Here is a 13,284-nt window from a genome sequence, read left to right as displayed (position 1 = left end):
CTTATACTATATCCATGCCAACACTTGGTATTATCAACCTTTTACTTTTGCCTATCTGATGAGTATGAAATGGCATACAATTGTGGTTTTAATTTGCACTTACTGGATTATTGATAAGGTTAACTATTATTTCACATGCCTTGTGAACACCTGAGTTTCTGTTTTTGTGAATTGTCTCTTCAGATCTTTGTCCCATTATTGTTGTTACTGTTGCTTTGGGGTTTGCTGATATTTTATGGGTTTACTAAAATCTGTGTGTGTCTTGAATATTATTTCTTTGCCAGTATTGCAGATACTGTCTCCCAGTTTCTGCTTTTACTTTATTTTGATACAGACTTATTTTAAGTAGATTTTTCTGTCTTTCCTTTGTTTCACATTCTTCTCTACCCATAGTAATAAAAATAATCTTTATTTTCTTCTTAAAGTTTGTCTTTTTATATCTGGGTGCTTGATCTACCTGGAATTTAGCTTACTCATTCTTTTCTTTTCTTTTTTTAGTATATTTTTATTGATTTCAGAGAGGAAGAGAGAGAGAAACATCAATGATGAGAGAGAATTATTGATTGGCTGCCTCCTGCACACCCCACACTGGGGATTGAGCCTGCAACCTGGGCATGTGCCCTGACTGGGAATCGAACCATGACCTGGTTCATAGATTGACGCTCAACCACTGAACCATGCTGGCCAGGCTTACTCATTCTTTAGAGGCATGTACAGGGTTACCTCTGAGGAAGAGAGTGGCTCTGGGAAGTGTTCTAATGTTGAGCTCTTTGTATGGGTCTCGGGCAGCCTACACTCATCTCTCCTCTGCATACTTGAGTACTTTTATCTGTGGGCCTACGGTCTTTTCAAAAAGCAAATACTAGGAAAGTAAGAATTTCCATATCTGGAAACCTAGAAAAATCCAAATGCCCTAGCACTTTCCTGGTCTGCAGTTGAATGACCTACAGAGTTTAGGGCATTGGCCACATTACTATGTGAAATTGCTCTTTCTTTAGTGTATCTTCCTCACCATTTTTTAAAAATTGAGGCTTTTTTTTTAACAGAAGTTTAAGGTTCACAGCTAAATTGAGGGGCAGGTACAGAGTTCCCATATACCCTCTGCCCCCACATAGCCTCTTCCATTATCAACATCCTCAACAGAGTGGTGCATTTGTTGCAATTGATGAGCCTACCTTGAAACATCATTATTAACTCAGAGTCTCTAGTTTACATTAGGGTCCACACTTAGTGTTGTACATTCTGTGAGTTTGGACAAATGTGTAATGATGTGTCCACTATTACAGCATCATACAGGGTAGCTTCACTGCTCTAAAAATCCTCTGTGCTCCACCTGTTTGTCTCACCCACCCTCCCCAACTCCTGGCAACCACTGATCTGTTCACTGTCTCCATAGTTTTGCCTTTTCCAGGTGTCATAGCTGGAATCATACAGTATGTACCCTTTTCAGACTGGCTTCTTTCATTTAGCAACATGCATTTAAGATTCCTCCATGTCTTTTCATGACTGCATAGCTCCTTTTTTTTAAAGAGCAGAATAATATTCTGTTTTGTGGATGTACCACAATCTGTCCATTCAGCTACTGAAGGACCTCTTGGTTCTGGCAATTATGAATAAAGCTATTAAAAATCTCTGTGTGCAGATTTTGTGTGGACATAAGTTTTCAACTCCTTGAGTCTCTACCTAGGAGCAGGATCGCTGAGTGGCAGTCCTTTTTCGGATGTGCCTTTTGCAGATGTTCTCCCAGTCCGTAGCTCGCCTTCTCATGCCCTCGACAGTGTCTTTTGCAGAGGATAACTTTTTCATTTTAGTGAAGTCCAGCCTATCAGTTATTTCTTTCATGGGTCATGGCTTTGAGGTTATATCTAAAAAGTCATCACCGTACCCAAGGTCATCTAGGTTTTATCCTCTGTGATCCACTTTGAATTAATTTTTGTGAAGGGTGTAAGATCTCTTCTTTTTTCTTTTCTTTCTTTTTTGCATGTAGTTGTCCAGGTGTTCCCAGAGCATTTGCTGAAAAGACTGTCTGCTCCATTGTCTTGCCTTGCTCCTTTGTGAAAGATTAGCTGACTACATTAGCGGGGTCTGTTTCTGGGCTCTCTGTTCTGCTCTGTTGATCTGTTTGTCTATTCTTGCACCAATAACATACTGTCTTAACTGCTGTACCTTTATAATAAGTCTTGAAGTCAGGGTAATGTCAGTTCTCCAACTTTGTTCTTCTCCTTCAATATTGTATTGGGTTTTGGGGTCTTTTGTATCTCCATATAAACTTCAGAATCAGTTTGTCAATACATCACCATGTTTTGAGAATAATATTTCCATTTAAGTTATTCCAAGTAAAACATCAATATGTTCTCCAAATTTTATACTATTATCAAAATTATAATCACCATGACCATTCATAGTGTCTACCTTTAGTCATTAGTTCTCCTGTCTGTAAGAAAATGCAGGGAGAATGAGCACCTGTGAGTGTCCTAACGCCCAGGGGTCCCTTTTCATCCCTGCTTGATATTGCTATGCAAGGCTTTCCTAGAGGCGCCGACAGTGCAGATAGAGCAAGCCTTGTCCTGAACATAAGATTGGCCATCAGAGTTGTGGTGGTGGTGATGGGACTGTCACCCCACTGCTACCTTGTCTGGTTGATGGGCATGCGTTTCTCTTCTCCTAGACCAGTGGTCAGCAAACTGCAGCTCGGCAAACCGCGGCTCGCGAGCCACATGCGGCTCTTTGGCCCCTTCAGTGTGGCTCTTCCACAAAATACTGGCTCTTCCACAAAATGCCTACTTCTGCGCATGGGCCACGAAGTTTCAATCGCACTGTACGTGCGCGCCCACACATGGTATTTGTGGAAGAGCCACACTCAAGGGGCCAAAGAGCCGCATGTGGCTCGCGAGTCGGTTTGCCGGCCGCTGTCCTAGACTATCTGAACAGGCCACAGTGTATTAGGCTTCAGCCATACCAGTGCCCCCTGGTTGTCAAGAGCAGCAGCGGTTGAGCAGTACACCTGCCGTCAGCAGGAAACAGTATGAGGTCGAAGCCAACGCTGCCCTGAGGCACCTAACCTAGGCAGCTGGGGAGGGAACTATAGCCTCTCCACTTGTCATCTGACCCCACCCATCCTTTGAGATACTTTTAGCAAATTATCTAACCTCTGGGCCTTTGATTTTCTTATCTATAAAATGGGAATAGTAAATACCTACAGGCCAGGGTCTTCTAAAGACATTCCTAGCATCTTTCCTGGCAATTGGTGGGCAATCAGGAAAGGTGACCTCCTTCCAAATAGTTAGCATTAAGGAGAACAACAATAACAAAGGGCAGATTGTTCTAAGAGACTAATGTTTAAATTTGGCTTTGTCTCCTACAACCTCACTAGCGTTCAGAGAAATTCAAAATACAGCAATACTGAGTACCGTTTTTGCCTGTTGAATAAGCAAGATTTTTATGAGTTTTCTGTGCCAGGGAGGGTGAGTCTGCACCACTGGCAGATGTAAACAGGTACATTCCATTTGGAAAGCAGTTCAAGATATGTATCAAGAACCTCAAAAATGTTCTTGTCCTTTGATCTGTCCCAAAGACTCTCGCCTAAGGAAATGCGATTGATAGACCTGGAATTTTATGTAAAAAGCCATTCAGCACAGCATTCATTATTTATAATAAAAATCTAGAAACAAATTACAGGGGAGTGGTTAAATATGTTAAAGTTACACACACAGAGAGTACTCTATAACCATTACAAATCACGATATTTAAAGACTGCTAAGATGGGAAAATAGAATTCAAAAACTTCATATGCTAAGTGGAAAAAACAGATCATAAAACTATGTACAGTATAATTTTAGTTTTTTTTATACATCCATACAGACTGGTAGGAATCATACCACATTGTTACTGTAGCTTCTTGTTACTTTTTTCCTGGGTAATGGGAGTTATAACTAATGTGTTTTCTTTTATATTTGTTTATTTTCCAAATTTTCTCCAGCGAGGGTGTATTACATTTAAAATCAGGACAATGTTATTAATCAGCATGGGTACACAGGATGTTGTTGTCCATAGGAAGTGACTAGTAATATTCTGCTTTGCTCCCACAGCTGCTGCTGGACACCCATTCCCTGAAGATGGTCCTGCTCGATCTGCCTTCCATTGGCTCCCAGGTGGTGAGGAAAGCACCTGCCAGTTACACTAAGATTGTTGTGAAAGGCATGACCCGGGCGGAGATGATCCTCAAGGTAGGGCCTGTGTTTCCTTGTCAAAGAGGGCTGGTTGCCTGATTGCTTATTCCAAGGAGGACTGGTTTTGAAAGCACGGATCAGCGCCTATCCCCGCCAGTCCCAAAGGATTGTCCACATTCTTTGGCGGGACTAGGAATTGGCCTCATCAGACATTGTTGAAAATCAGTGGACAGTTCCTTGGGGGTCAGTAAATCTTCCTGACAAATGAATTCTTCATTGTAATGGGATTCCCTTGTAGTAAGATTTGGCCAAGATTGGAAGTTAGGTGGGTGTCTGAGAATCAGTGTCTAAGTCAGGGGTCTCTTTGCTGCTCAGCAGGAATTTCCAGCCCAACTCTCAGTTACTCCCTTTCACATAAGCCCTTTGGCTTCCAAACTCTGCAACTTGACAAGAACTCCGAACAGATGTTTCAGTAACTGACTAATCAGCGAATGGGCTTTCTAAAGCTCCATTTAACAAAATATTATATGTGGGGTGATGTTGCGAATGGCTGAAGCTTTAAGCATCTGCATCAGATTTTCACCTGTACTTGTTGAGAAGAGAGGGAAGAAAGCTATAGAACAAATGGAACTATCAGGGAATGCTCCTAAAATTCCAGGGCCTGCAGGCTCTCCACGTCTGTCTCCCAAACAGAATGACTCCGATGACAGCGGGAGGAAAAGGAGCAGTGGGACCTGAGACAGTGGAGGTGACAGGAGAGGGCCCTGCACGGACCTGCAGCTTCTGGCCCGAGGAAATGGGCGGCAGCCTGATCGTCAGTCTCCTGCAGCCAGTTTACTCCCAGGGGGCAGAGCAGAGTTTGCAAATTATCTGCAGAGGATTTCTTTCTCCTTTTAATTTTTTTAGCTTTTTGCAAATAACATATATTTTCTCCATGTTTCCTAAGTATAATAAAACATCACCCTTAGTGAATTTGTACCTTAGGTACAAATATTTATAAAATAATGAACACCAGTTTCCCCAGATTAGCGTGAGAGTGAACACATGCTGAAACAATTGTGATTTTATTCCCTGACAGAAAAACAATCTTGAGTATATTTTAATGGCTAAAAAAGAAAGTCATTCAAGTTTCATGTTTATTAAAAAAATGTGACTTTATCTCTGCTTCATGAATTTTGTACTTTGAAATGGAGGAATGACATTTAGACATTTCTGCAGAGAATTTCTGAGTGAACTACTCCTTGCCACTCTGAGTTCCATGCTCAGGAATTCAAAACAAAGCCAGTCTGCTGGAGGAAGCGAGCCAGACGCTGCGTTTCAAAACCAAGTGGAAATGAATGCGAGGACTGGGATGCCATTACTTCCCTTCGGCTTGTATATTACTCGGATGTAGTTAAATGAAGTTCCAGATTTTAAGTCTTGAAAAGAGTGAGGCAGCTTTGGGGTTTTTGATTTTGAGAAAATCTACTTAAGTCAGTGCCTTTTGTTTCCAGTCCTCAGGAACAATGATATGTCAAGACAAAATGAGCAGGTACCACAAAACCACAAAATATCTCAAATAGGAGATCCTCTAACACAGTGTTTCCCAGATGGTCCTGACATTTACAAACATCATCTGGGACCCAACCCAGGCCCTCAGAATCTTCAGAGGAGGGGCTTAGGGATCTGCACTTAAAAAGCCGTCTAGCCCTAGTCGGTTTGGCTCAGTGAATAGAGCGTCGGCCTGCAGACTCAAGGGTCCCGGGTTGGATTCTGATCAAGAGCACATGCCCAGGTTGCAGGCTCGATTCCCAGTGGGGGGGTGCAGGAGGCAGCCGATCAGTGATTCTCATCATTGATGTTTCTCTCTCTCACTCCCTCTCCTTTCCTCTCTGAAATCAATATGTATGTGTGTGTGTGTGTGTATGTGTGTGTGTGTGTGTGTGTGTGTGTGTGTGTGTATATATTTTTTTAAAGCATAGCCGGCGTGGTCGAACATCGACCTATGAACCAGATCACAGCTCGATTCCCAGTCTGGGCACATGCCCAGGTTTTGGGCTCGATCCCCAGTGTGGGACTTGCAGGAGGCAGCCAGTCAATGCTTCTCTCTCATCATTGATGTTTCTCTCTCTCTCCCTCTCCCTTCCTCTCTGAAATCAATTAACAAAATATATTTTTTTAAAAAAGAGCAGTCTAGGTGTTTTTGATTCAGCACCTTTAGGAAACATGGCTCTAACATGTTGAGATGAAATAGGCCATCAGGACGTTTCTGCGTTGAGGTTGCTGCTGCTGGAAGGATATCTTGCAGAGTCCACTTTGTGGTCGGCTTGCAAGTGAGACTTGCCCTCTGGCCTGAGCTTCCCCTGAGAACCTGCTCTTGTCTCTCCCTTGCAGGTAGTGATGGCCCCTCATGAGCCCTCGGTGGTGTTTGTTGACAACTACATCAAACTCCTTACAGACTGCAACACAGAAACCTTCCAGAAGATACTGGACATGAAGGTTAGTTCAGGGTCGTGTGTGGTCCACATGCACAGCCTTCTCACACCCCGTGGTTCTTAACTGGGCCCTGGGAGCTCTCTCAGAATGCCGGTGCCTGGCCCCACGCTGCAAACCACATGCCCAGAAGCCTTTTAAGGAGAGGGATCCCGGCATATGACCTTCCTGGTGGCCTCCACGCCCATGGAGAACTACTGCTCAGTGGAAGGAATGGACTGAAGGGGGATATTACCTCCCCTCCCTGTTTACCTGTTTTTTCTTCTCTCTCAGCCTCTTCTTTCTCCTACCCTAGTACCTGTTTTTGTTCCCCTGCTTCTCTCCCTGGCTACTGCCTAGGACCGGTAACTCCCCAGGAAGAAAGTGTAAATCCTCAGCCCCCAGGAATTGGAGTTCTCAGCCCTCAGCTAAGAGCATCCCAGATGCTACACTTGCCCCTCGGCCTTCCTGGGCCGCCTCACATTGTCCTCCTTTCTCTTTCAACCTCAGGGGCTGAAGAGGAGCGAGCAGAGCAGCATGCTGGAACTCTTCCGCCAGAGGCTCCCCACCCCGCCCGCAGGGCCCGAAGCCTCCAGCTCACTGTCCCTGCTGGCTCCCACACCAGAACAGGAGTCTTCTCGCATCCGCAAACTGGAGAAACTAATTAAAAAGAGACTGTAGGGGCGCCGGCCAGTGACCCTCAGCGCCCGGCTCCTGGAAGCCCCACCCTCCTGTGCTCAGCCTGACTCTCAGATGTCCATCTTGAAACTTCCCAGGACATTTGGGTTGCTAGTGTGTGTCTCCCAAGCCCTGTCTTACTTCTGTCCTAATCGGAAAAGCCCCCTCAGGGCCCGGTTAGCAGAAGGCAGTCGGTGGCTCTGGATGCTGCAGCAGAGGCAGGCTGGGTGAGCGGCCCTGCCCTTCACTGTTGTTTCTGGGCTGTTCTCACTGGTCCGTCGTCACGGACTCCGTAGCCTCCCTCCCTCTGCGGCCTCACCCTCTTCCTCACGTGCACCCGTCCAGGCAGCTTCGGTGACCAAGGCTGGGTCTCCGCCTTCCTCCATCGGCTGCTGTCTGAGGGGGCTCTGGGGCCCGAGTTCATGAAGTGGCAGGTGCAGGGGTAGGAAAGCAGGACCGCTCTCCCGTGTGAATCCCGGTTTGGGTACATACTTTGCTTCTGGTACCTTTCGACTTGGCCAGGTTCTCCCTGTATTCTCATTTCTCACTCATCTCCAATTCGCTCTCTCTGTGCATCCGAGAAGATCCCCTGTGTCTCTCACCCAGGACGGCACGTGTCGGCCTTCGTGTCGGCCCTCTGTGCCCTGGGCTCCTGGCCCGGCTGCGGGGCAGACCCATGTCTGACTGGGAGAGAGTTCCAGGCTGGGCGCACTCACTGCTTGACAGAGGTTATTTCCTCCGTTTCTTTATTCCCACTCTACGCCTGACTTCGAGGGGAGGGGTGGCCTTTTTCCTAGAAAAATGTCCTAGGCTTTCTCCTTAGATGAAGCTCTGGGGCAGCCCAGGCGGCCTCTGATTCCTTTCCTGCCCCTCCATGTTCAAATCCAAAGTACGTTGCAGGATCGCCTGAAAACAGCAGAGGCGATGCGTGGGGCCAGAGTGATGTGTGACTTTATGACCAAAGGAAAGAACCCAGATCCTGAGGAGCGGACACTGACCTTAACCCCCACCTCAGAACCTGGCAGGGCCCAGGCGCACCCTGACCCGGCCCTTCCGTCCTGCCCTCCACGGGCTCCGGCCAGCGCAGCTTGCAGGAGAGAAATCGCCCCACGGGACTGTTTCAGTCCGCCCGTCACCCGCGTCAGGAGGACGGGTAATGGAGTTTCCCAGGTTCACCTGGTTCCTCCCGTCGGCTGTGACCATGGCCTCAGAGACCCGTCACTCTCAGCGTTTGTTCAGGAATTCTGAACGAGGTGTTGGTGGGGGGCCGAGAGCGAAGGAGGACGGTGGAGCTTCTTACAGAGGATGTCCCATCAGGCCCCAGGATAAAACTGGGACAGCAAATAGCACTCAGGAGAGAGGACGTTTCCTAAAAATTCATGAAACTGCCTGGCTGGCTTGGCTCAGTGGTTGAACTTCGACCTATGAACCAGGAGCTCACGGTTCAATTCCCGGTCAGGGCACATGCCCAGGTTGCGGGCTTGATCCCCAGTGGGGGGCATGCAGGAAGCAGCCAATCAATGATTCTTTCTCATTGTTAATATTTCTCTCTCTTCCTCTCTGAAGTCCATTTTTTTAAAAAAATTGTATAAAACTTGTGATAGCCATCCAATAGGAAACGTTAAGGTTTAAAAATGTGAACAGAACCTGCCTATGTCTCCCCTTCTGTCTTCCCACTGTAACCACTGCCCCTGCCCCTTCCCCTCCATCAGCCTCTCGCCCAGACTCCGCCTGTGGCCCAGCTTTCGTCCTGGGCCTGGTTTCTTCACCCGATTCCCGCTGTTGTTGCTAGTGCGTCTTCATGTCCTGAGCAGCTCAGACTCGAGAACACCGAGAAGGAAGTCAGTGATGGAAGAAAGAGGTGTGGCCTCTGCTGAGCTCAACTAGGAAAAGATGGCTAGATAGGAAGAGTGCAGCTCAGTGGGTGGGTCTCGCTGTGCCCGCCGCTCCGGTGAAGTTACACAGCAGCACTAATGGAGGTCACGTTCCCTGCCCCGTGTGCAGGAAGGGGCAGTGGGCCCGTCTCAGACAGCAGTCACTTCAGCCGTCTGTCGTCGACCTGGGAAGCCGGGGAGCTGCTGCACCTGGTTCTTGTCACGCTCGGTGTCTGCAGATCCACACTTGCTGGTTCGCTCATGGGGAGGCATTTTCTGGATGTCTCCGTAGTGGCGCTGAGATGTCAAGCCCTGTGTTCCGCCGGTTGGTGGTCACAGCCAGGGAAGTTGCTTTCTTGATTTATTACACTGTCGGTGATCTCCAGGGAGTCCCCGGATGTCAGCAGGAGTGTGTGGTAAATGTCTAGTTGATGGGGTCGGAGTGCTGCGTGTGCATCCTGTGAGGACAGAGCACGTTTCTCAGCTGAGGGACTGCACCCCAATCCCTGGGGCTCGTGTTACAGACACAGACGCCGGGAGGTTCTCGATGAGTAACTGAGGAGGGGCCACGGTGTGCACCACTGCAGTAGAGACACTTGCTTTCCTGAACGGTTCCGGTGGCACATTTTCATAAATGTGTGATTTTCCTGGCTCCAGGCAAGTGAAATGCCTGTGCGATTGACCTGGTGCCGACATGGTGAAGAGCCTTAGCTGGAGCCACTAGGTGTCATTTAAACTTGTGTTGACAGGAGGGGCCATGCCAGAAACTGCTGTCCCATCCTGATGAGGATTCTTCCTGTTTTGATGAGCCAACCCCAAAAGAAAGCTTATTTATTACTGTCACTTCCAAATATAAGGGAGCAGACATTGGTAAAAACGGTTGCTAACTCTGTTATTAAGCTAAACTTAGATATTGTTCGTTCCTCTGACTTTCTGTAGCCCTTTAAAAAAAACTTTGAAGTCACTTAGGTGGTTAAAATAAATATTAGTAATTTGTCATTGAAAAAGAGTTCGCTGCTGCTCTTATGGACAGAATTCCTGAGAGCTGGCTTGGCGAGGCCCAGGCTAGAGAAAGTTCTGTTTGGTCGTCGCAGGGAACCACAACAGACAGGGCTGTTTTGACCTCCACGCTCAGCTGTGGCATTGAGGCTGACTACCAGCATTCCTCCCCTCTTGACAAAGAACCAGTCCTAGGACCTGCCCACCTCCCAGAAAAGGGTGCCCCCTCTCCCATGCCGAGGGTGACTGCTCAGCGGAACCCAACAGGACTGAGAGCACTGCCAGCGACCAGGGTGACAGTTCCCGGGCGGACAGGGCGAGCGACAGGTCTGAGGCTGCAGCCCGATGCCAGGGGTGCGAGGGAGGTTCCACCGGCTCATCCTGAGCTGCCATCGGGCAAGGAAAATTAGTTCCCTGTTTACGGAATGTTCGGGAAAATGCCAAAAGCTCACAGCTGGAAGTGCAGTCCCCCTCCCTAGGAGGAGAGATCAAAGTGCCGCTTGCTTGGGGGTGAAAGCGAGTGTTTCACACTTGTCTGCGCCCCAGTGAGGTCGCTAAAAATAAAACGAGCCAGCACTGCATCGCTGCATCGGGCCACTTAAATCAACAAGGCCTGGGAGACACGGGCACATGCAACGCTGGCTGCAGAGGGGACTGCTGCATTTCACACCGTAAACAGACGTCTCCAGGCTCATTCTAGTGGCCGTCCGGACAGACAGCCCCGGGCCCTCGGCGTTCTGTACAGTTCTCTACCTGTGGGCGATACCAGTTTCCTTAAAATGGAGAGATTGGTGTTTCGTGCAAATAGCTTTCGTTTTCCCCATCTGGAAGTAATTTCTTGGTGCATATTGGAGCATGAAATACTGCAGTTAATTAAAGCATTACTGGATGTCATTTGCTAGGATGTATTTCCTTACTGTTGACAGAAAACAGAATGGACTATAGGAAAGAATTAGCAAGCCCGGGAACCTGGGGCTCCCCCGTCCCCCCCACCCCCACCCCCGGCGTCTGCCCTTCTCCCCGGTGAGGCTGTGCCCCTTCCCTGACGCCTCAGGAAGCAGCACGCGAAACATGCGTCCCTCGGCGAGGTCCCGGCACTTCCCGCCGAGGTCCCGGCACGTCCCGCCGAGGTGGAAACCTCTGTAACGATGTATAAAGCGCTCGGCTGCTGATCTGGAAACCTTGCGCTCTGAGTTTCTATCCTGTTGATTTCCCTCCGCCGCCTACCGCCTACCGTCCCAATCCCAGCCGCTTTCCCACGGGCCTGCCCCGGGATTTCTCCCCTGCGCGCAGCAAGCTAATCCCGCTTCCTTAATAACTGGGTGGGCACTGAACTTTGGGGGAGTCTGATGTTTCTTCCAGCCGTGGAAAGTCTTGCAGCGCTTCCATTAGCTTGGCTTCGAGATCGTTACCTCGTTTCCATCCTGGCTTTCAGCAGCCCCCGCTTTAATAGGGGAGCCAGGGTTCAGTAGGGTGGGAAGAGAAACACTTCCGGATGAGCCGCCTAGAAGAGTAATGCAAGGTGATTTACCTGCGCGATTTCTTCCTGCCTGCGTCACCGGGCAGAGCGGTGGGATATGCAGAATGTGTCCATTGGAAGCAAAAGCAGCCTGGGAGGGGAGACGCCTGCGGACACCTGGTCTCCAGGTCTGGTTCCGGCACTTTGATGTTGGTCCAGTCATTGAGCCTCTGAGCCTGTTTTCAGGATCTGTGAAGGCGGTTATAACCACTAGAGCTGCGAAGCTCACACAAGGCCGGGTTGTGTGCACATGCTCTGTAAGCCGTGCAGCAGTGTCAGACGTGACGTGTCCATTGTCACCGGCCAAGCCTGAACCACAAGCAGCTGGCTGCACGGGGTGGTTGGGGTATAAGGCCGGGGGGCTGGCGGGCTTGAACACAATGGCCAAGTGACCACATACCCTGCTGCTGCGTGCAGGCGGCATGCGCAGCGAGCCTCGGAATAGCCAGTCTTTGCCTTTTTAGGTCATGACTGTGATATCCAACTTATTCGAGAGTTTGAAGACTCTCCATCCTCTGCTCCTCTTGCCTAGCAGCTGTTATTTCCGTAGCATTTAGGGATAAACCTGCGGACACTGAGAGAGAACTTCCTCCCTCCCAGTGGTGTTGGCGGGGCTGCCCGCTGTGGAAAATGTGGCACGTTTCCTCCGAATGCAAATTAGGAGAGTTGCTGCAGGCTCCCTTCCAAAAAAATCTTTCAGAATCGGTGTCCGGTGTCCACAGACCAGACTTCCAGTGGCCATTCCTGGCAGGGACAAAATTCTTGACTGCACTTTTTTTTTTTTTTTTTTAGCCTGCATGCCCAAAGAACTCTAAGCAGGACTATCCTGGGACAGGCTGGGAAGCTGAGGTTCCCCAGCTATTGGGGTTACTTTATGGTTGCCCTTTAGAGAAGGCTAGAGCTGAATCCCCGCACGCAGCTGGCAAGCACTGGCCTGGCTCTCCCAGGCCCCTTCGGGTTAGTGGCGCAGGAATGCTGGGCCTCAGAGCGATGTTACAATGAAAACTGTTAAACGCGGTGTCCCCCAGGAATGCTTATCACTTCATCTGAGGGCTCTGGTAGCTTCTGCTCAGTAAGCAGATGGAATTTGCACAATTGCCCGGCCTCCTCCTGCTTTGGGTCATTTTCCAACAAGTGCGAAATTAAGGCCAGCTTCTCAACAAACCTCCCTCAACCTCTGGGGCCCAGAAACGTATTTGCAAAGCGGCTGCAACTTTCAGGGGCACCAGGTGAGGTGGCAAGAAGCTCAAGCTCCCGCTTGCTTGCTTTGTGCTGATGGAGGAGGGCGCTCCTCGGAGCGGAGAAGCAGACCAGCTGCTAAAGAGACGCGTTCCACAGGATTCTTCACCAACTCCAGTAACTGTGATTGGGCTATTGGAGCAGCCACGGGAGAGCGATAGCAGGCGAGTGGAGAAAACAGCAGATATTGTATAAAGAAAACATGAGCTCACACGCAGAGATACCCCCACCCCATGCCTGTTACGTGGCTAGCACTGCTCTTAAAGGATCCCAGGTGTCGGCTGGCTCTGTTGTCAGAGGAGGGCGCTGATGGTAGTTAAGGTCCAGGTGGTTTAGCCCTGGGCCTTAGCTCTGC

At 48.9% G+C, this 13,284-nt stretch overlaps 1 protein-coding gene across 2 annotated transcripts in view; it reads left to right on the top strand.

Annotated features, from left to right (window-relative positions):
* VPS53 (VPS53, GARP complex subunit) overlaps positions 1-7,747 on the top strand; it is a 140,023-nt gene extending 132,276 nt beyond the window's left edge. For both annotated transcript variants that reach the window (XM_023762784.1, XM_006099194.3), the window contains 3 exons: positions 4,089-4,226; positions 6,543-6,647; positions 7,131-7,747. In XM_023762784.1, the coding sequence (XP_023618552.1) occupies positions 4,089-4,226; positions 6,543-6,647; positions 7,131-7,301 (414 nt within the window). In that variant the 3' untranslated portion in view covers positions 7,302-7,747. The remainder of the gene's footprint in view (positions 1-4,088; positions 4,227-6,542; positions 6,648-7,130) is intronic.
* The last annotated feature ends 5,537 nt before the right edge of the window (positions 7,748-13,284 follow it).

This window comes from Myotis lucifugus, unplaced genomic scaffold (assembly GCF_000147115.1).
Source record: "Myotis lucifugus unplaced genomic scaffold, Myoluc2.0 scaffold_262, whole genome shotgun sequence".
NCBI classification, from domain to species: Eukaryota; Metazoa; Chordata; class Mammalia; order Chiroptera; family Vespertilionidae; genus Myotis; species Myotis lucifugus.
The sequence above is the reverse complement of the archived record's forward strand: the minus strand, read 5'-3'. Positions and strand labels throughout refer to the sequence as shown.